The 23,825-nt window shown below is 46.0% G+C and overlaps 1 protein-coding gene across 1 annotated transcript; it reads left to right on the forward strand.

The window, feature by feature from the left end:
- Nucleotides 1–3,515: 3,515 nt before the first annotated feature.
- LOC115116354 (UDP-glucuronosyltransferase 2A1-like) lies at nucleotides 3,516–22,836 on the forward strand. The gene is made up of 6 exons (XM_029644831.2): nucleotides 3,516–4,442; nucleotides 4,886–5,034; nucleotides 5,258–5,389; nucleotides 5,774–5,861; nucleotides 12,615–12,834; nucleotides 21,939–22,836. Exons 1-6 carry the CDS (start codon nucleotides 3,719–3,721, stop codon nucleotides 22,207–22,209), a joined length of 1,584 nt encoding a protein of 527 aa, XP_029500691.1. The 5' UTR covers nucleotides 3,516–3,718; the 3' UTR covers nucleotides 22,210–22,836.
- Nucleotides 22,837–23,825: the final 989 nt, after the last annotated feature.

A 23,825-nucleotide genomic window follows, 5' to 3' on the forward strand; every position in this document is an offset into this window, starting at 1 on the left:
CATGCGGTAGCAGAGAGAACAGTCTATGACTGGGGTGGCTGGGGTCTTTGACCATTTTTAGGGCCTTCCTCTGACACCGCCTGGTGTAGAGGTCCTGGATGGCAGGCAGTTTAGCCCCAGTGATGTACTGGGCTGTATGCACTATCCTCTGCCGTGCCTTGCGGTCGGAGGCCGAGCAATTACTGTGCCAGGCAGTGATGCAATGTTGCAGCTGTAGAACCTTTTGAGGATCTCAGGACCCATGCAAAATCCTTTTAGTTTCCTGACTGGGAATAGGCTTTGTCGTGCCCTCTTCACGACTGTCTTGGTGTGTTTGGACCATTCTAGTTTGTTGGTGATGTGGACACCAAGGAACTTGAAGCTCTCAACCTGCTCCACTACAGCCCCGTCAATGAGAATGGGGGTGTGATCGGTACTCCTTTTCCTGTAGTCTACAATCATTGAGGGAGAGGTTGTTATTCTTGGCCAGGTCTCTGACCTCCTCCCTATAGGCTGACTCGTCGTTGTCGGTGATCAGGCCTACCACTGTTGTGTCGTCTGCAAACTTAATGATGGTGTTGGAGTCGTGCGTGGCCATGCAGTTGTGGGTGAACAGGGAGTACAGGAGGGAACTGAGCACGCACCCCTGGGGGGCTCCAGTGTTGAGGATCCGTGTGGCAGATGTGTTGTTACCTACCCTCACCACCTGGGGGTGGCCCGTCAGGAAGTCCAGGATCCAGTTGCAGAGGGAGGTGTTCAGTCCCAGGATCCTTAGCTTAGGTGTTCCTTTTGTCCAGGTGGGAAAGGGCAGTGTGGAGTGCAATAAAGACTGCATCATCTGTGGATCTGTTTGGGCGAGTGGGTGTGGGGTTTCTGGGATAATGGTGTTGATGTGAACCATTACCAGCCTTTCAAAATATTTCATGGCTACTGACGTGAGTGCTACGGGTCTGAAGTCATTTAGGCAGGTTGCCTTCGTGTTCTTGGGCACAGGGACTATGGCGGTCTGCTCGAAACATTTTGGTATTACAGACTCAATCAGGGACAAGTTGAAAATGTCAGTGAAGACATCTGCCAGTTGGTCAACGCATGCTCGCAGTACACACATCCTGGAGTACACGTCTTGGTAATCCGTCTGGCCCTGCGGCGTTGTGGATATTGACCTGTTTAAATGGCTTACTCACATCAGCTACGGAGAGTGTGATCACACAGTCATCCGGAACAGCTGATGCTCTCATGCTTGCCTCAGTGTTGCTTGCCTCGAAGCGAGCATAGAAGTGATTTAGCTCATCTGGTAGGCTCGTGTCACTGGGCAGCTCGCAGCTGTGCTTCTCTTTGTAGTCTGTAATGGTTTGCAGGCCCTGCCACATAAGACGAGTGTCGGAGCCGGTGTAGTATGATTCAATCTTAGTCCTGTATTGACACTTTTCCTGTCTGATGGTTCGTCGAAGGGCATAGCAGGATTTCTTATAAGCTTCCGGGTTAGAGTCCCGCACCTTGAAAGCGGCAGCTCTACCCTTTAGCTCAGTTGCCTGTAATCCATGGCTTCTGGTTGGGGTATGTACGTACAGTCACTGTGGGGATGACGTCCTCGATGCACTTATTGTTGAAGCCAGTGACTGATGTGGTGTATTCCTCAATGCCATCGGAAGAATCCCGGAACATGTTCCAGTCTGTGATAGAAAAACAGTCCTGTAGTTTAGCATCTGCTTCATCTGACCACTTTTTTATTGACTGAGTCACTGGTGCCTCCTGCTTTAATTTTAGCTTGTAAGCAGGAGTCAGGATAGAATTGTGGTCGGATTTACCAAATGGAGGGCGAGGGTGAGCTTTGTACGCGTCTCTGTGTGTGGAGTACAGGTGATCTAGAATTGTTTTCCCTCTGGTTGCACATTTAACATGTTCATGGAAATTAAGTAGAACTGATCCCTAATATTCTGAATCGTTTTCTTCATATATTCTAGTCAGTCTCTTGATAAAATACTCATTAAAAGGTACACCAAATGTAAAGGAATGACTCTCAATAAATGTACTGAAAACCCCTATTGAATGAAAAATCCAGGATAAATTCTGTTGGCCAGCAAATGGGAGGGTATTCAATTAAAGAGTATTCACCACGCACAAGGGATTCACACCTGCAAAGCCCGTTATGCACCTGCATAAGGTCAGTCTGAATACCAAACTACTGAGAAGTGCATAGGAAGGGCATGCATTACCTAAGTCTGAATCGGGCCCTATGTGTGTAGTTGGAGCATGTGTCAATACAGATAGGATCAAAAGAAAGGCTGCTCTCAGATCAGCTTTCTCCATTCTAATCTTATCTTGACATTATAATAATTTCACAATACTGACGACGGATCAGCTCCGATAAATATTAATGACTGCAACTAATGAGGCAACTTATTCTTACCCTATAATAATGCACTCAATCACAGATTCATTGGGCACATAATTGCGCATGTTGTTACACATCGTGCAATGTATGTTTAACTCCGTTGACTGAACATGACATTAACGTCAATATGATTTAAATATGTAGGCCTACTGCCATTCATTCTTATCCCTCCCTCCCTCCCCCTTCCCTCCCTTCCTCCCCCCTTCCCTCCCCCCTTCCCTCCCTTCCTCCCCCTTCCCTCCCTCCCTCCCTCCCCCTTCCCTTCCTCCCCCTTCCCTCCCCCTTCCCTCCCTTCCTCCCCCCTTCCCTCCCTCCCTCCCTCCCCCTTCCCTCCCTCCCCCCTTCCCTCCCTCCCTCCCCCTTCCCTCCCTTCCTCCCCCCTTCCCTCCCTTCCTCCCCCCTTCCTTCCCTCCCTCCCTCCCCCTTCCCTCCCTCCCCCTTCCCCCTTCCCTCCCTCCCCCTTCCCTTCCTTCCCTCCCCCTTCCCTCCCTCCCCCTCCCTCCCTCCCCCTTCCCTCCCTCCCCCTTCCCTCCCTTACTTGTTCAAAGACAAGACTTTTCTTTTTTGTTGTTGTGAACTTCATTTCAGAAGTTGTCAGAGGTCATAGACAGACAAGATCAACATCTTGATTATATGTTCGGCAGAGATCTTCTGCGTACAAAGTGACGCGGAAGGGCAAAAAACAACAACATCTAACTAGCTCTTAGCTGTTTTTACAAGTGGTCTGAGGCAGTGGGTAAATAACAACTTTATTAACTTTTTATTAACATTTTGGGGGATTTAATGATGTTTCTATGAAGGTTCTAATGATGAACTTTACTAACTATGTTTTTTTGGGGGGATTTAATGATGTTTCTACGAAGGTTCTGATGATGAACTTTACTATGTTTTTTGGGGGGATTTAATGATGTTTCTACGAAGGTTCTGATGATGAACTTTCAGCATTAAGATGCTTTTGGTGCCAAGATCTGAAACGGAACAGAAGTGGCTCTACCTTTTGTGGAAATACTGTGAAATTCAAGCTCTTCTCACAGTAGGGTATGTGTTTGTTTTGTTCGCGTGTACTTTTACCTCATTGAAAAAGAGTTGGCTCAAGTTCAGGAGTTACACAACCGTTAATTATCATAATACCCTCTGACCAATAGGCTTTGAAACTGCACTGAATACTCCCTATTTTACAGTGCTGTTGATGTATTAGAGTCCTCTCTTGGTTGTGTGTGGTCGCCTTGAACACATCAACCTCCGGTCTCTATCTACTTAGTCTGGGGAGACATCCTTCCAATCCTCATCTCGTTGACTCGGAAGTCTGGGTGTCAGAGGCTACTGTCTAGTCTACTCCCCAGGATGGTTTCTGTGAGGATGCTGCTGCTGTCGGTGGCCCTCCTGCTCTGCGGGTGTCTGGGCACGCAGGGTGGCAACGTGCTGGTCTTTCCCGGAGAGTACAGTCACTGGCTCAACATGCGAGTGATCCTGGAGGAGCTAGTGGAGAGGAACCATAGTGTTACCGTGCTGGTGTCAACCGCCTCTCCGTCCATCGACTTCTCCAGGCCAGAGAAGTTCGGCTTCAAGGTTTACGACGTACCCCATGAAAAACAAGACTGGCAGGCTCTCAATGATGACTTCATACAGTGGTGGATGAACGAGTCTCACAACACGTCCACGTTGCAGCTGGGACAGTGGATCAGAGACTTCATGCAGAAAATGAACGTTCTGACGGTCAACATGTGTAAGTCTATGTTCGATAACAAAGAGCTTCTGGAGTCACTGAAACAGTCCAAGTTTGACACGCTCCTTTCTGATCCGATGTTCCCGTGCAGTGACGTAATCGCGGATGCTCTTGACTTGCCTCTGATTTTCTCCTTGAGGTTCTCATTTGGCATGGTGTTCGAGAGGCAATGTGCACAGATGCCAGCACCCTCTTCTTACGTCCCTTCCCCGGAATTGCCGTACACAGACAAAATGAGTTTCTTTGAGCGGGTCCACAATTTTGTTACGTATACTTTTTTTGATATCTTTATGAATGTACACTTACTAACGACCATGGACACTTTGTACAGTGAGATAAAGGGTAAGTTGATCAGAATTCTGTCTACGTCCCAAATGGTACCCTATTGCCATATAGTGCACTTCTTTAGACCAGACCGTGCACTATGTAGGGAATAGGGTGCACTATGTAGGGAATTTTATTTTATTTTACCTACTTAATAATACTTATTTTCCACCATAATTTGCAAATAGATTCATTAAAAATCCTACAATGTGATTTTCTGGATTTTTTTCTTCTCGTTTTGTCTGTCATAGTTGAACTGTACCTATGATGAAAATTACAGGCCTCTATCGTCTTTTTAAGTGGGAGAACTTGCACAATTGGTGGCTGACTAAATACTTTTTTTGGCCCCACTGTATAGTCAATACTGTGTATATATAATGTATGTAGACTGTGTAAATTCTGGGTACGTGTACATCTCCTTGGTGAATGAAGGTTCTGATTCTATTCTCTACACGTATCAGGAAGTCCGACTAGGTTCTGTGAGATGATGGGGAAGGCTGACATCTGGTTGATACGAACATACTGGGACATTGAGTATCCTCGACCTTTCCTGCCAAACTTCAAATTTGTGGGAGGACTTCACTGCAAACCCGCAAAGCCACTTTCAGAGGTCAGGCTTTTGCTTTTAAACGCTATTTTGCTGATTGCCGATGTCTGAAACATCACCCAGAGTCTAGTACACTAAGGTACCATTACAGACATAGAAGATGCGGCAATTGTCAATAAGATACTGTAACAGTCAGGCACGAAGGCTGATTATCATTGAATCCACAATAAAGTATCATATTTGGTACCATTGAGACACTGTGGACTGTGTCATCGTTGGTTATCAGGCCATGGAGGAGTTTGTGCAGAGTTCAGGAGATGACGGCATCGTAGTGTTTTCACTGGGCTCCATGGTCAAGAACCTGACTACAGAGAGAGGAAACGCCGTGGCCACTGCATTGGGACAGATACCACAGAAGGTGAGTCTGGTTCTGTTCGTTTCAGGCTTCGTTCCAAAATGGCCCTATTTATGTACACTATGCCCTATTTAGAGCACTACTTAGGGCTCTGGTCAAAAGTAGTGCACTATATAGGGAATATCGAAATAGTGAGCCATTTGGGAATCTGCCTTTTGTTGTTATAAGCAAGGAGAACATATGTCCCCTCAATCTGATCCATTTGTGGGATACAAATATACAAGATAGCCTACTGTTTTTGTCTTCTTCTGGGTTTTTTTTTTTTACACAGAATTCATTCAGAGGTGTTGATGAATTTGGCCATCGTGGCCCCCTTCAGAAAACCATAGCTTCTGGTTATGAGTACCGTTTCATTGCAGATTCTTATTCCTGTTTTTCTCTCGTCAGGTGCTGTGGAGATACAGTGGAGAGACGCCAGAGACCCTGGCTCCCAACACAAGACTTTATGAGTGGATTCCACAGAATGACTTACTAGGTAATAACTTGTCTTTATAATCCTCGGCCTGAGAGTTTAGTGCTGATCTAGGATCAGGTTGAAGATAACAAAGGGCCTAGTGGTTAGAGTGTAGAGGAGGTAGGTACACTAGTGGTTAGAGTGTAGAGGTGGTAGGGTAGCCTAGTGGTTAGAGTGTAGAGGTGGCAGGTAGCCTAGTGGTTAGAGTGTAGAGGAGGCAGGTAGCCTAGTGGTTAGAGTGTAGAGGAGGCAGGTAGCCTAGTGGTTAGAGTGTAGAGGTGGCAGGTAGCCTAGTGGTTAGAGTGTAGAGGTGGCAGGTAGCCTAGTGGATAGAGTGTAGAGGTGGCAGGTAGCCTAGTGGTTAGAGTGTAGAGGCGGCAGGCTAGCCTAGTGGTTAGAGTGTAGGGGCGGCAGGGTAGCCTAGTGGTTAGAGTGTAGAGGAGGCAGGTAGCCTAGTGGTTAGTGTAGAGGAGGCAGGTAGCCTAGTGGTTAGAGTGTAGAGGCGGCAGGGTAGCCTAGTGGTTAGAGTGTAGGGGCGGCAGGGTAGCCTAGTGGTTAGAGTGTAGAGGAGGCAGGTAGCCTAGTGGTTAGAGTGTAGAGGAGGCAGGTAGCCTAGTGGTTAGAGTGTAGAGGAGGCAGGTAGCCTAGTGGTTAGAGTGTAGAGGTGGCAGGTAGCCTAGTGGTTAGAGTGTAGAGGAGGCAGGGTAGTCTAGTGGTTAGAGTGTAGAGGCGGCAGGGTAGCCTAGTAGTTAGAGTGTAGAGGCGGCAGGGTAGTCTAGTGGTTAGAGTGTAGAGGTGGCAGGGTAGCCTAGTGGTTAGAGTGTAGGGGCGGCAGGGTAGCCTAGTGGTTAAAGTGTAGAGGTGGCAGGGTAGCCTAGTGGTTAGAGTGTAGAGGCGGCAGGGTAGCCTAGTGGTTAGAGTGTAGAGGCGGCAGGGTAGCCTAGTGGTTAGAGTGGAGGGGCGGCAGGGTAGCCTAGTGGTTAGAGTGGAGGGGCGGCAGGGTAGCCTAGTGGTTAGAGTGGAGGGGCGGCAGGTAGCCTAGTGGTTAGAGTGTAGGGGCGGCAGGGTAGCCTAGTGGTTAGAGTGGAGGGGCGGCAGGGTAGCCTAGTGGTTAGAGTGTAGGGGCGGCAGGGTAGCCTAGTGGTTAGAGTGTAGGGGCGGCAGGGTAGCCTAGTGGTTAGAGTGTAGAGGTGGCAGGTAGTCTAGTGGTTAGAGTGTAGAGGTGGCAGGTAGCCTAGTGGTTAGAGTGTAGAGGTGGCAGGTAGTCTAGTGGTTAGAGTGTAGAGGTGGCAGGTAGCCTAGTGGTTAGAGTGTAGAGGTGGCAGGTAGCCTAGTGGTTAGAGTGTAGAGGTGGCAGGTAGCCTAGTGGTTAGAGTGTAGGGGCGGCAGGGTAGCCTAGTGGTTAGAGTGTAGAGGTGGCAGGGTAGCCTGGTGGTTAGAGTGTAGAGGTGGCAGGGTAGCCTAGTGGTTAGAGTGTAGAGGGGGCAGGGTAGCCTAGTGGTTAGAGTGTAGAGGTGGCAGGGTAGCCTAGTGGTTAGAGTGTAGAGGTGGCAGGTAGCCTAGTGGTTAGAGTGTAGAGGAGGCAGGTAGCCTAGTGGTTAGAGTGTAGAGGCGGCAGGTAGCCTAGTGGTTAGAGTGTAGAGGCGGCAGGTAGCCTAGTGGTTAGAGTGTAGAGGTGGCAGGGTAGCCTAGTGGTTAGAGTGTAGAGGCGGCAGGGTAGCCTAGTGGTTAGAGTGTAGAGGTGGCAGGGTAGCCTAGTGGTTAGAGTGTAGAGGCGGCAGGTAGCCTAGTGGTTAGAGTGTAGAGGTGGCAGGGTAGCCTAGTGGTTAGAGTGTAGAGGTGGCAGGGTAGCCTAGTGGTTAGAGTGTAGAGGCGGCAGGGTAGCCTAGTGGTTAGAGTGTAGAGGTGGCAGGGTAGCCTAGTGGTTAGAGTGTAGAGGCGGCAGGTAGCCTAGTGGTTAGAGTGTAGAGGCGGCAGGGTAGCCTAGTGGTTAGAGTGTAGAGGTGGCAGGGTAGCCTAGTGGTTAGAGTGTAGAGGTGGCAGGGTAGCCTAGTGGTTAGAGTGTAGAGGTGGCAGGTAGCCTAGTGGTTAGAGTGTAGAGGTGGCAGGTAGTCTAGTGGTTAGAGTGTAGAGGTGGCACGGTAGCCTAGTGGTTAGAGTGTAGGGGCGGCAGGGTAGCCTAGTGGTTAGAGAGTAGGGGTGGCAGGGTAGCCTAGTGGTTAGAGTGTAGGGGTGGCAGGGTAGCCTAGTGGTTAGAGTGTAGGGGTGGCAGGGTAGCCTAGTGGTTAGAGTGTAGGGGCGGCAGGGTAGCCTAGGGGTTAGAGTGTGGGGGCGGCAGGGTAGCCTAGTGGTTAGAGTGTAGGGGCGGCAGGGTAGTCTAGTGGTTAGAGTGTAGAGGTGGCAGGGTAGCCTAGTGGTTAGAGTGTAGGGGCGGCAGGGTAGTCTAGTGGTTAGAGTGTAGAGGTGGCAGGGTAGCCTAGTGGTTAGAGTGTTGGACTAGTAACCGGAAGGTTGAAAGTTCAAATCCCCGAGCTGACAAGGTACAAATCTGTCGTTCTGCCCCTGAACAGGCAGTTAACCCACTGTTCCTAGGCCGTCATTGTAAATAAGAATTTGTTCTTAACTGACTTGCCTGGTAAAATAAAGGTTAAAAAAATAATAATAAGACTACCATTCTAATAGCCCATAGCTATTTTCATACAACTGGGATGTGTTGTTGCCTCATTTAGCTATCTTAAGATGAATGCACTAATTGTAAATCGCGTCTGGATTGGAGCATCTGCCTTAATGACTAAAATGTAAAAATGTATAACTGAGGAAAAATTCTAAACAACTGGACCAGAAATGATCTAACAGCAGCACTGGTCCCGAGACTTGTCCTAACCTGGGTATCTTCAACCTAGGGATTCTTCCCGAGACTTGTCCTAACCAGGGTATCTTCAACCTAGGGATTGGTCCCGAGACTTGTCCTAACCTGGGTATCTTCAACCTAGGGATTGGTCCCGAGACTTGTCCTAACCTGGGTATCTTCAACCTAGGGATTGGTCCCGAGACTTGTCCTAACCTGGGTATCTTCAACCTAGGGATTGGTCCCGAGACTTGTCCTAACCAGGGTATCTTCAACCTAGGGATTGGTCCCGAGACTTGTCCTAACCTGGGTATCTTCAACCTAGGGATTGGTCCCGAGACTTGTCCTAACCTGGGTATCTTCAACCTAGGGATTGGTCCCGAGACTTGTCCTAACCTGGGTATCTTCAACCTAGGGATTGGTCCCGAGACTTGTCCTAACCTGGGTATCTTCAACCTAGGGATTGGTCCCGAGACTTGTCCTAACCTGTCCTAACCTGGGTATCTTCAACCTAGGGATTGGTCCCAAGACTTGTCCTAACCTGCGTATCTTCAACCTAGGGGATTGGTCCCGAGACTTGTCCTAACCAACCTAGGGATAACTTCAACCTAGGGATAGGTCCCGAGACTTGTCCTAACCTGGGTATCTTCAACCTAACCAGGGTTTCTTCATTGGTCCAGAGACTTGTCCTAACCTGGGTATCTTCAACCTAGGGATTGGTCCCGAGACTTGTCCTAACCTGGGTATCTTCAACCTAGGGATTGGTCCCGAGACTTGTCCTAACCTAGGTATCTTCAACCTAGGGATTGGTCCCGAGACTTGTCCTAACCTGGGTATCTTCAACCTAGGGATTGGTCCCGAGACTTGTCCTAACCTGGGTATCTTCAACCTAGGGATTGGTCCCGAGACTTGTCCTAACCTGGGTATCTTCAACCTAGGGATTGGTCCCGAGACTTGTCCTAACCTGGGTATCTTCAACCTAGGGATTGGTCCCGAGACTTGTCCTAACCTGGGTATCGTCAACCTAGGGATTGGTCCCGAGACTTGTCCTAACCTGGTTATCTTCAACCTAGGGATTGGTCCCGAGACTTGTCCTAACCTGGGTATCTTCAACCTAGGGATTGGTCCCGAGACTTGTCCTAACCTGTCCTAACCAGGGTATCTTCAACCTAGGGATTGGTCCCGAGACTTGTCCTAACCAGGGTATCTTCAACCTAGGGATTGGTCCCCGAGACTTGTCCTAACCTGGGTATCTTCAACCTAGGGATTGGTCCCGAGACTTGTCCTAACCTGGGTATCTTCAACCTAGGGATTGGTCCCGAGACTTGTCCTAACCTGGGTATCTTCAACCTAGGGATTGGTCCCGAGACTTGTCCTAACCTGGGTATCTTCAACCTAGGGATTGGTCCCGAGACTTGTCCTAACCTGGGTATCTTCAACCTAGGGATTGGTCCCGAGACTTGTCCTAACCAGGGTATCTTCAACCTAGGGATTGGTCCCGAGACTTATCCTAACCTGGGTATCTTCAACCTAGGGATTGGTCCCGAGACTTGTCCTAACCTGGGTATCTTCAACCTAGGGATTGGTCCCGAGACTTGTCCTAACCTGGGTATCTTCAACCTAGGGATTGGTCCCGAGACTTGTCCTAACCTGGGTATCGTCAACCTAGGGATTGGTCCCGAGACTTGTCCTAACCTGGTTATCTTCAACCTAGGGATTGGTCCCGAGACTTGTCCTAACCTGGGTATCTTCAACCTAGGGATTGGTCCCGAGACTTGTCCTAACCTGTCCTAACCAGGGTATCTTCAACCTAGGGATTGGTCCCGAGACTTGTCCTAACCAGGGTATCTTCAACCTAGGGATTGGTCCCCGAGACTTGTCCTAACCTGGGTATCTTCAACCTAGGGATTGGTCCCGAGACTTGTCCTAACCTGGGTATCTTCAACCTAGGGATTGGTCCCGAGACTTGTCCTAACCTGGGTATCTTCAACCTAGGGATTGGTCCCGAGACTTGTCCTAACCTGTCCTAACCTGGGTATCTTCAACCTAGGGATTGGTCCCAAGACTTGTCCTAACCTGCGTATCTTCAACCTAGGGGATTGGTCCCGAGACTTGTCCTAACCAGGGTAACTTCAACCTAGGGATAGTTCCCGAGACTTGTCCTAACCTGGGTATCTTCAACCTAGGGATTGGTCCCGAGACTTGTCCTAACCAGGGTTTCTTCAACCTAGGGATTGGTCCAGAGACTTGTCCTAACCTGGGTATCTTCAACCTAGGGATTGGTCCCGAGACTTGTCCTAACCTGGGTATCTTCAATCTAGGGATTGGTCCCGAGACTTGTCCTAACCTGGGTATCTTCAACCTAGGGATTGGTCCCGAGACTTGTCCTAACCAGGGTATCTTCAACCTAGGGATTGGTCCCGAGACTTGTCCTAACCTGGGTATCTTCAACCTAGGGATAGGTCCCGAGACTTGTCCTAACCTAGGTATCTTCAACCTAGGGATTGGTCCCGAGACTTGTCCTAACCTGGGTATCTTCAACCTAGGGATTGGTCCCGATACTTGTCCTAACCTGGGTATCTTCAACCTAGGGATTGGTCCCGAGACTTGTCCTAACCTGGGTATCGTCAACCTAGGGATCGGTCCCGAGACTTGTCCTAACCTGGTTATCTTCAACCTAGGGATTGGTCCCGAGACTTGTCCTAACCTGGGTATCTTCAACCTAGGGATTGGTCCCGAGACTTGTCCTAACCTGTCCTAACCAGGGTATCTTCAACCTAGGGATTGGTCCCGAGACTTGTCCTAACCAGGGTATCTTCAACCTAGGGATTGGTCCCCGAGACTTGTCCTAACCTGGGTATCTTCAACCTAGGGATTGGTCCCGAGACTTGTCCTAACCTGGGTATCTTCAACCTAGGGATTGGTCCCGAGACTTGTCCTAACCTGGGTATCTTCAACCTAGGGATTGGTCCCGAGACTTGTCCTAACCTGGGTATCTTCAACCTAGGGATTGGTCCCGAGACTTGTCCTAACCTGGGTATCTTCAACCTAGGGATTGGTCCCGAGACTTGTCCTAACCAGGGTATCTTCAACCTAGGGATTGGTCCCGAGACTTATCCTAACCTGGGTATCTTCAACCTAGGGATTGGTCCCGAGACTTGTCCTAACCTGGGTATCTTCAACCTAGGGATTGGTCCCGAGACTTGTCCTAACCTGGGTATCTTCAACCTAGGGATTGGTCCCGAGACTTGTCCTAACCTGGGTATCTTCAACCTAGGGATTGGTCCCGAGACTTGTCCTAACCAGGGTATCTTCAACCTAGGGATTGGTCCCGAGACTTGTCCTAACCTGGGTATCTTCAACCTAGGGATTGGTCCCGAGACTTGTCCTAACCTGGGTATCTTCAACCTAGGGATCAATGGGACCCTACAACCCTGTTCTCTCTCTGTCTGTCACATTCGTCTAATGATGAAACCAAGGCCGAGACTTGTCCTAGCCTGGGTATCGTCAACCTAGGGATCAATGGGACCCTACAACCCTGTTCTCTCTCTGTCTGTCACGTTTGTCGTAATGATGAGACCAAGGCGCAGCGTGAATAGAGTTCCACATATTTTTAATAAAAAGAAACTCACCAAAACAAAACAATGAAGAACAAACGAACTGTGAAGCTACTGGTGTGCACTCAGGCAACTCAATATAGACAAGATCCCACAAACAACAATGGGGAAATAGCTACCTAAATATGATCCCCAATCAGAGACAACGATAAGCAGCTGCCTCTGATTGGGAACCATATCAGGCCACCATATACATACAAACACCTAGATGACCCACACCTAGTCACACCCCGACCTAACCAACATAGAGAATAAACAGCTCTCTATGGTCAGGGCGTGACATTGTCGTTGTGTTGTATATCCCAAAAGGGCATCCGAAGACCAAAGCCTTCATCACTCACGGTGGAACCAACGGACTCTATGAAGCCATCTACCATGGAGTTCCTATGGTGGGTATCCCTCTGTTCGCTGACCAGTCAGTCAACGTCATGCACATGAAGAACAAAGGAGCGGCTGTCATCATGGACTTCAACAAGATGACATCCAAAGATCTGACGGAAGGACTCAACTCTGTGATCAATCATCCATCGTAAGTCCTTTTGCAGATGTTACCAAACGAAACAACAACAAAAAACGATTTGCTTACGATTGGTTTCCTCACTTGCTGATTGGCTTATTTCAAAGGCAACAACCTGTGTCAGTCAGGTATTAAAATGTCCGGGAGGAAATGATCACGTTTTAGTTGTTCTGTAATGCCTCACTTCTCCTTAAATATAAAACAAAGCAACAGGGAACATGTCGTCCCCCAGGGATGATGCAGCCCCCCCCTTGGGACATTGCAGTTGATTTCTATTTGTATTTATTATGGATACCCTACTCTGCCTGAGGTCCAGCAAAACTAAGGAAGTTTATACAATTTAAAAAAACATTAGAGTACATTCACAGATTTCACAACACACTGGGTGCCCTCAGGCCCCTAGTCCACCACTACCACATATCTACAACACACTGGGTGCCCTCAGGCCCCTACTCCACCACTACCATATATCTACAACACACTGGGTGCCCTCAGGCCCCTACTCCACCACTACCACATATATACAACACACTGTGTGTCCTCAGGCCCCTACTCCACCACTACCACATATCTACAACACACTGTGTGCCCTCAGGCCCCTAGTCCACCACTACCACATATCTACAACACACTGGGTGCCCTCAGGCCCCTACTCCACCACTACCACATATCTACAACACACTGGGTGCCCTCAGGCCCCTACTCCACCACTACCACATTCTGTACCTACAATACAAATTCCATTTGTACGTGTGTGTTTAGTGTGTGTGTTATTGTGTGTGTGTGTGTGTGTGTGTGTGTGTGTGTGTGTGTGTGTGTGTGTGTGTGTGTGTGTGTGTGTGTGTGTGTGTGTGTGTGTGTGTGTGTGTGTGTGTGTGTGTGTGCATGTGTCTGTGTTGCTTCACAGTCCCCGCTGTTCCATGAGGTGTATTTTTATCACATTTTTTATCTCATTTTACTGTCTGTTACCTGATGTGGAATAGAGTTCCATGTAGTCATGGCTCTATGTAGTACTGGTCATGGATCTATGTAGTACTGTGGAATAGAGTTCCATGTAGTCATGGCTCTATGTAGTACTGGTCATGGATCTATGTAGTACTGTGGAATAGAGTTCCATGTAGTCATGGCTCTATGTAGTACTGTGGAATAGAGTTCCATGTAGTCATGGCTCTATGTAGTACTGTGGAATAGAGGTCCATGTAGTCATGACTCTATGTAGTACTGTGGAATAGAGTTCCATGTAGTCATGGCTCTATGTAGTACTGTGGAATAGAGGTCCATGTAGTCATGACTCTATGTAGTACTGTGGAATAGAGTTCCATGTAGTCATGGCTCTATGTAGTACTGTGGAATAGAGTTCCATGTAGTCATGGCTCTATGTAGTACTGTGGAATAGAGTTCCGTGTAGTCATGGCTCTATGTAGTACTGTGGAATAGAGTTCCATGTAGTCATGGCTCTATGTACTACTGTGGAATAGAGTTCCATGTAGTCATGGCTCTATGTACTACTGTGGAATAGAGTTCCATGTAGTCATGGCTCTATGTAGTACTGTGGAATAGAGTTCTGTGTAGTCATGGCTCTATGTAGTACTGTGGAATAGAGTTCCATGTAGTCATGGCTCTATGTAGTACTGTGGAATAGAGTTCCATGTAGTCATGGCTCTGTGTAGTACTGTGGAATAGAGTTCCATGTAGTCATGGCTCTATGTAGTACTGTGGAATAGAGTTCCATGTAGTCATGGCTCTATGTAGTACTGTGGAATAGAGTTCCATGTAGTCATGGCTCTATGTAGTACTGTGGAATAGAGTTCCATGTAGTCATGGCTCTATGTAGTACTGTGGAATAGAGTTCCATGTAGTCATGGCTCTATGTAGTACTGTGGAATAGAGTTCCATGTAGTCATGGCTCTATGTAGTACTGTGGAATAGAGTTCCATGTAGTCATGGCTCTATGTAGTACTGTGGAATAGAGTTCCATGTAGTCATGGCTCTATGTAGTACTGTGGAATAGAGTTCCATGTAGTCATGGCTCTATGTAGTACTGTGGAATAGAGTTCCATGTAGTCATGGCTCTATGTAGTACTGTGGAATAGAGTTCCATGTAGTCATGGCTCTATGTAGTACTGTGGAATAGAGTTCCATGTAGTCATGACTCTATGTAGTACTGTGGAATAGAGTTCCATGTAGTCATGGCTCTATGTAGTACTGTGGAATAGAGTTCCATGTAGTCATGGATCTATGTAGTACTGTGGAATAGAGTTCCATGTAGTCATGGCTCTATGTAGTACTGTGGAATAGAGTTCCATGTAGTCATGGCTCTATGTACTACTGTGGAATAGAGTTCCATGTAGTCATGGCTCTATGTACTACTGTGGAATAGAGTTCCATGTAGTCATGGCTCTATGTAGTACTGTGGAATAGAGTTCTGTGTAGTCATGGCTCTATGTAGTACTGTGGAATAGAGTTCCATGTAGTCATGGCTCTATGTAGTACTGTGGAATAGAGTTCCATGTAGTCATGGCTCTGTGTAGTACTGTGGAATAGAGTTCCATGTAGTCATGGCTCTATGTAGTACTGTGGAATAGAGTTCCATGTAGTCATGGCTCTATGTAGTACTGTGGAATAGAGTTCCATGTAGTCATGGCTCTATGTAGTACTGTGGAATAGAGTTCCGTGTAGTCATGGCTCTATGTAGTACTGTGGAATAGAGTTCCGTGTAGTCATGGCTCTATGTAGTACTGTGGAATAGAGTTCCATGTAGTCATGGTTCTATGTAGTACTGTGGAATAGAGTTCCATGTAGTCATGGCTCTATGTAGTACTGTGGAATAGAGTTCCGTGTAGTCATGGCTCTATGTACTACTGTGGAATAGAGTTCTGTGTAGTCATGGCTCTATGTAGAACTGTGGAATAGAGTTCTATGTAGTCATGGCTCTATGTAGTACTGTGGAATAGAGTTCCATGTAGTCATGGCTCTATGTAGTACTGTGGAATAGAGTTCTGTGTAATCATGGCTCTATGTAGTTCTGTGGAATAGAGTTCCATGTAGTCATGGCTCTATGTAGTACTGTGGAATAGAGTTCTGTGTAGTCATGGCTCTATGTAGTTCTGGGGAATAGAGTTCCATGTAGTCATGGCTCTATGTAGTTCTGTGGAATAGAGTTCCATGTAGTCATGGCTCTATGTAGTACTGTGGAATAGAGTTCCATGTAGTCATGTCTCTATGTAGTACTGTGGAATAGAGTTCCATGTAGTCATGGCTCTATGTAGTACTGTGGAATAGAGTTCCATGTAGTCATGGCTCTATGTAGTACTGTGGAATAGAGTTCCATGTAGTCATGGCTCTATGTACTACTGTGGAATAGAGTTCCATGTAGTCATGTCTCTATGTAGTACTGTGGAATAGAGTTCCATGTAGTCATGTCTCTATGTAGTACTGTGGAATAGAGTTCCATGTAGTCATGGCTCTATGTAGTACTGTGGAATAGAGTTCCATGTAGTCATGGCTCTATGTAGTACTGTGGAATAGAGTTCCATGTAGTCATGTCTCTATGTAGTACTGTGGAATAGAGTTCCATGTAGTCATGGCTCTATGTAGTACTGTGGAATAGAGTTCCATGTAGTCATGGCTCTATGTAGTACTGTGGAATAGAGTTCCATGTAGTCATGTCTCTATGTAGTACTGTGGAATAGAGTTCCATGTTGTCATGGCTCTATATAGAACTGTGGAATAGAGTTCCATGTAGTCATGGCTCTATGTAGTACTGTGCGACTCCCATAGTCTGTTCTGGACTGTGAAGAGACGTCTTGTTGATGTGGGTGCATGGGTGTCCGAGCTGTGTGCCAGTAGTTTAAACAGACAGCTTGATGCATTCAACATGTCAATACCTCTCATAAATACAAGTTGTGATGAAGTCAATCTCTGCTCCACTTTGAGCCAGGAGAGATTGACATGGATATTATTAATGTTAGCTCTCTGTGTACATCCAAGGGCCCGCCGTGCTGCCTTGTTCTGTGCCAGTCGTGCTGTCCTGTTCTGAGACAATTGCAATTTTCCTAAGTCCCTTTTTTGTGGCACCTGACCACACGACTGAACATTAGTCCAGGTGCGACAAAACTAGGGCCTGTTGAAAATATGGCAAATACGAGTGGCAAAATATCGTCCGCTATTATCCTCAGTAAATTTCCATCCAAGTTGTCAGACCTCGGTGGCTTATCATTGTTGATAGACGACAATATATTTTTTAAACCTTTTCCACACTGACTTTACGGAATTCAAAAGAACAAATCTTGTCTTTTGTAATTTGGTCAGATATGTCTTGGATGTGTTGTGTCATCGTTTGCTGCTGGCATGTCATGTCTTAAGGTTTCTAATCTTGCCAACGAAAAAGTAGTTATCAATGTCATTGTGATGAATGAACCAACTGTAATACATGTATCACTAGCCACTTTAACTATGCCACTTTGTTTACTTTGTCTACATACTCATCTCATATGTATATACTGTACTCGATACCATCTACTGTATGCTGCTCTGTACCATCACTCATTCATATATCCTTATGTACATATTCCTTATCCCCTTACACTGTGTATAAGACAGTAGTTTTAGAATTGTTAGTTAGATTACTTGTTGGTTATCACTGCATTGTCGGAACTAGAAGCACAAGCATTTCGCTACACTCGCATTAACATCTGCTAACCATGTGTATGTGACAAATACAATTTGATTTGATTTGATTTTATTTTATTTGATTTGATTCAATGAATGATGCAGCTGTCATTGAAGGTGCTCCAAAGCTTTTTTACTGTCATTCTTTATGTCATTTATCTTTGTTTCATAGTGTCGTTTCTTCTTCTTTTTATTCAGTTAAGTCACATGATTTCTCAATTTGCGGTACGTTGGCCAATGGGTTGTGCAGCCAGACTTATTTGGCATTCCTTTTGCCTCATCCCTCTCAACCATACAATTTTTCAATTCCTCATTAATCCACAGCGATGTAACCGTTTTTTAAAGTTATTTTCTTAATGGGTTCCTGCTTATTAGTAACTGGAATAACCAATTTCATAAATGTGTCAAGTGCAGTGTCTGGTTGCTCCTCATTACACACCACAGACCAGCAGCGTCTGGTTGCTCCTCATTAAACACCACAGACCAACAGCGTCTGATTGGTCCTCATTACACACCACAGACCAGCAGCGTCTGGTTGCTACTCATTACACACCACAGACCAGAAGCGTCTGGTTGCTCCTCATTACACACCACAGACCAGCAGCGTCTGGTTGCTCCTCATTAAACACCACAGACCAACAGCGTCTGGTTGCTCCTCATTATACACCACAGACCAACAGCGTCTGGTTGCTCCTCATTACACACCACAGACCAGCAGCGTCTGGTTGCTCCTCATTAAACACCACAGACCAACAGCGTCTGGTTGCTCCTCATTATACACCACAGACCAACAGCGTCTGGTTGCTCCTCATTACACACCACAGACCAGCAGCGTCTGGTTGCTCCTCATTACACACCACAGACCAACAGCGTCTGGTTGCTCCTCATTACACACCACAGACCAGCAGCGTCTGGTTGCTCCTCATTACACACCACAGACCAACAGCGTCTGGTTGCTCCTCATTACACACCACAGACCAGCAGCGTCTGGTTGCTCCTCATTACACACCACAGACCAGCAGCGTCTGGTTGCTCCTCATTACACACCACAGACCAGCAGCGTCTGGTTGCTCCTCATTACACACCACAGACCAGCAGCGTCTGATTGGTCCTCATTACACACCACAGACCAGCAGCGTCTGGTTGCTCCTCAGTACACACCACAGACCAGCAGCGTCTGATTGGTCCTCATTACACACCACAGACCAGCAGCGTCTGGTTGCTCCTCATTACACACCACAGACCAGCAGCGTCTGGTTGCTCCTCATTACACACCACAGACCAGCAGCATCTGGTTGCTCCTCATTACACACCACAGACCAACAAATATTATTTACATCAACAACATAGGAATCACTACAAAACAGATTGTAATGACCTCTGATACACTATATTAGGCCCCATGACCTCTGATACACTATATTAGGCCCCATGACCTCTGATACACTATATTAGGCCCCATGACCTCTGATACACTATATTAGGCCCCATGACCTCTGATACACTATATTAGGCCCCATGATCTCTGATACACTATATTAGGCCCCTTGACCTCTGATACACTATATTAGGCCCCATGACCTCTGATACACTATATTAGGCCCCATGACCTCTGATACACTATATTAGGCCCCATGACCTCTGATACACTATGTTAGGCCCCGCCTTTGGAACTTTGGTTTTCATAGACAAGCCTACTATGTTGTGATCACTGCATCCTATGGATCTGGATATGATGCTTTTCAAGCACATTTCTGCAGCATTAGAAAAAGATGTGATCAATACATGTTGATGATTTCATTCCTGTGCTGTTTGTAAACTACCCTGGTAGGTTGACTGATAACCTGAACCAGGTTGCAGGCACTGGTTACAGTTTGAAGCTTTTTCTCTTGAGTGGGCAGCTTGATGAAAACCAGTCAATATTTAAATCACCCCAGAAAATATACCTCTCTGTTGATATCACATACACTATCAAGCATACTAATTGTTATCACTTGGTGGTCTATAGCATCTTCCCACCAGAATGGGCTTTAGGTGAGGCAGATGAACCTGTAGTCATATCACTTTAACAGTATTTAACATTATCCAGATACTGACTGTTAACACTTGGTGGTCTATAGCAGCTTCCCACCAGAATGGGCTTTAGGTGAGGCAGATGAACCTGTAGCCATATTACTTCAACAGTATTTAACATTATCCAGATACTGACTGTTAACACTTGGTGGTCTATAGAAGCTTCCCAACAGAATGGGCTTTAGGTGAGGCAGATGAACCTGTAGCCATATTACTTCAACAGTATTTAACATTATCCAGATACTGACTGTCTATAGCAGCTTCCCACCAGAATGGGCTTTAGTTGAGGCAGATGAACCTGTAGCCATATTACTTCAACAGTATTTAACATTATCCAGATACTGACTGTCTATAGCAGCTTCCCACCAGAATGGGCTTTAGTTGAGGCAGATGAACCTGTAGCCATACTACTTCAACAGTATTTAACATGAGATCCTCTCTAATCTTTACAGGAATGTGTTTCTGCATATAAACTGCACCTCCACCTTTGGCATTTCTGTATTTTCTGTAGATGTTATAACCTTTTATTGCTACCACTTATATCATCAAGGGTATTATCTAAGTGAGTTTCAGAGATGTATCTGTTAATAGCAAATGATTGATTTGATGAACCTTGTTTCTTATGTTGACATGGGCTATTTTGAGCACTTTTCTTCTGGGATGCTTACTTGTTTTCATTGCTTTACTGGGAAGCTTATCAGAAGTAGATATGCTCATGTTATTTATGTTAGTGCAGGTTGAGCTGCACATAGTGGACTTCCTCCTAGGGCACACCACCTCAGTGGACTTCCTCCTAGGGCACACCCCCTCAGTGGACTTCCTCCTAGGGCACACCACCTCAGTGATAACAGTATAAATCTGGTTCATAGGCATATGATTACTGCATACAATAGCTGTAGGATCAGCAGAGATATTACTATAGCGCCCCCCTGAGGCCTATCAGGGTAATTTTTGTAAATGCCGGATCTCTATGTCAAGACACATCATTCACCCAAATTTCTGTCTGATGTACGTACGTACGAACAGACGGAGACAGATTCAAAGTCCACTCCCCGATTTCAACAATGATTACCGTGATGTATTGAGTGCTTTAGACACTAAACCTGATCCCAGATCAAGTGCTTTAGACACTAAACCTGATCCCAGATCAAGTGCTTTAGACACTAAACCTGATCCCAGATCAAGTGCTTTAGACACTAAACCTGATCCCAGATCAAGTGCTTTAGACACTAAACCTGATCCCAGATCAAGTGCTTTAGACACTAAACCTGATCCCAGATCAAGTGCTTTAGACACTAAACCTGATCCCAGATCAAGTGCTTTAGACACTAAACCTGATCCCAGATCAAGTGCTTTAGACACTAAACCTGATCCCAGATCACGTGCGTTAGACACTAAACCTGATCCCAGATCAAGTGCTTTAGACACTAAACCTGATCCCAGATCACGTGCTTTAGACACTAAACCTGATCCCAGATCAAGTGCTTTAGACACTAAACCTGATCCCAGATCAAGTGCGTTAGACACTAAACCTGATCCCAGATCAAGTGCTTTAGACACTAAACCTGATCCCAGATCACGTGCTTTAGACACTAAACCTGATCCCAGATCAAGTGCTTTAGACACTAAACCTGATCCCAGATCACGTGCTTTAGACACTAAACCTGATCCCAGATCACGTGCTTTAGACACTAAACCTGATCCCAGATCAAGTGCTTTAGACACTAAACCTGATCCCAGATCAAGTGCTTTAGACACTAAACCTGATCCCAGATCAAGTGCTTTAGACACTAAACCTGATCCCAGATCAAGTGCGTTAGACACTAAACCTGATCCCAGATCAAGTGCTTTAGACACTAAACCTGATCCCAGATCACGTGCTTTAGACACTAAACCTGATCCCAGATCACGTGCTTTAGACACTAAACCTGATCCCAGATCACGTGCTTTAGACACTAAACCTGATCCCAGATCAAGTGCTTTAGACACTAAACCTGATCCCAGATCAAGTGCTTTAGACACTAAACCTGATCCCAGATCAAGTGCTTTAGACACTAAACCTGATCCCAGATCAAGTGCGTTAGACACTAAACCTGATCCCAGATCAAGTGCTTTAGACACTAAACCTGATCCCAGATCACGTGCTTTAGACACTAAACCTGATCCCAGATCACGTGCTTTAGACACTAAACCTGATCCCAGATCACGTGCTTTAGACACTAAACCTGATCCCAGTTCAAGTGCTTTAGACACTAAACCTGATCCCAGATCAAGTGCTTTAGACACTAAACCTGATCCCAGATCAAGTTTAATATGAGTGACAAAGAGTTTGGTGTGACGAAAATAACTACTATCCCTTTCTCTTTCACCAGGTACAAAGAAAACATGATGAGGCTTTCCAGTCTCCACCACGACCAGCCAATGAAGCCATTGGATACAGCGGTGTTCTGGGTTGAGTTTGTGATGCGCAACAAAGGTGCCAAGCACCTGAGGGTGGAGTCCCATAACCTGAGCTGGTACCAGTACCACTGTCTGGACGTGACCGCTGCCCTGCTCTCCGTAACGGCACTCTTCATTATAGTCTCAATTAAAACATGTACTTTCTGCTTCAGGAAAACTAAAGCAAGACCGAAGACAGAGTGACTACCTTGGTCTGGTAATAATGTCATGTACTGAAACAATCACAGTGAGACATTATCGTAGTGGGCGTTATCGTCATGGGCGACATTATCGTAGTGGGCATTATCGTCGTGGTCGGCATTATCGTAGTGGGCATTATCGTTGTGTGCGGCATTGTCGTGGTGGTCATTGTCGCCGTGGCCGACATCATATTGGACATTATCGTAGTGTGCATTATCGCCGTGGGCGACATTATCGTATTGAGCATTGCCGTCATGGGCGACATTATCATAGTGCGAAAGGGTCTTCATGAACTAGGGTACCCATGAGGATTTCCTACACTGGACAACATGTTAAAGCTGCTGATAAGTCATTTATAATAATCAGCCATTTTGTTTTCATGTCATTACATTAAGATATAAGAGGGGGGGGGGTTAACTGTAGTCAATAAAATGTACTTGGTGATTTAACACCTCTGTTTAACCCTTTATCATCGTTGGTGTCTTGATTGATTTGTCCAAAATCATGTGCCATAAAGCATTACCTTTCTGTCCTTGCATTTATAGCAGCGTAAGTTGTCATTATAACATATATAAAGCATTACTTTTCTGTCCTTGCATTTATAGCAGTGTAAGTTGTCATTATAACATATAAAAAGCATTAATCCGTTAAATTAGACATTGAACTTGGATCTAGTTGTCGTACAGTTTTTTTGTATTTCAGAAATCCAGTGTAGCTACATAACATTTTGTCTTCTTATGTCATGAGGCGAAAACAGTTTTTATGGACATGTCTCCTTATGTCATGGGGCGAAAACAGTTTTTATGGACATGTCTCCTTATGTCATGAGGCGAAAACAGTTTTTATGGACATGTCTCCTTATGTCATGAGGCGAAAACAGTTTTTATGGACATGTCTCCTTATGTCATGGGGCGAAAACAGTTCTTATGGACATGTCTCCTTATGTCATGAGGCGAAAACAGTTTTTATGGACATGTCTCCTTATGTCATGGGGCGAAAACAGTTTTTATGGACATGTCTCCTTATGTCATGGGGCGAAAACAGTTTTTATGGACATGTCTCCTTATGTCATGGGGCAAAAACAGTTTTTATGGACATGTCTCCTTATGTCATGGGGCGAAAACAGTTTTTATGGACATGTCTCCTTATGTCATGAGGCGAAAACAGTTTTTATGGACATGTCTCCTTATGTCATGGGGCGAAAACAGTTTTTATGGACATGTCTCCTTATGTCATGAGGCGAAAACAGTTTTTATGGACATGTCTCCTTATGTCATGGGGCGAAAACAGTTTTTATGGACATGTCTCCTTATGTCATGGGGCGAAAACAGTTTTTATGGACATGTCTCCTTATGTCATGGGGCGAAAACAGTTTTTATGGACATGTCTCCTTATGTCATGGGGCAAAAACAGTTTTTATGGACATGTCTCCTTATGTCATGGGGCGAAAACAGTTTTTATGGACATGTCTCCTTATGTCATGGGGCGAAAACAGTTTTTATGGACATGTCCCCTTATGTCATGGGGCGAAAACAGTTTTTATGGACATGTCTCCTTATGTCATGGGGCGAAAACAGTTCTTATGGACATGTCTCCTTATGTCATGAGGCGAAAACAGT

The sequence above is a fragment of the Oncorhynchus nerka genome, linkage group LG22, assembly GCF_034236695.1.
Source record: "Oncorhynchus nerka isolate Pitt River linkage group LG22, Oner_Uvic_2.0, whole genome shotgun sequence".
Classification (NCBI taxonomy): Eukaryota; Metazoa; Chordata; class Actinopteri; order Salmoniformes; family Salmonidae; genus Oncorhynchus; species Oncorhynchus nerka.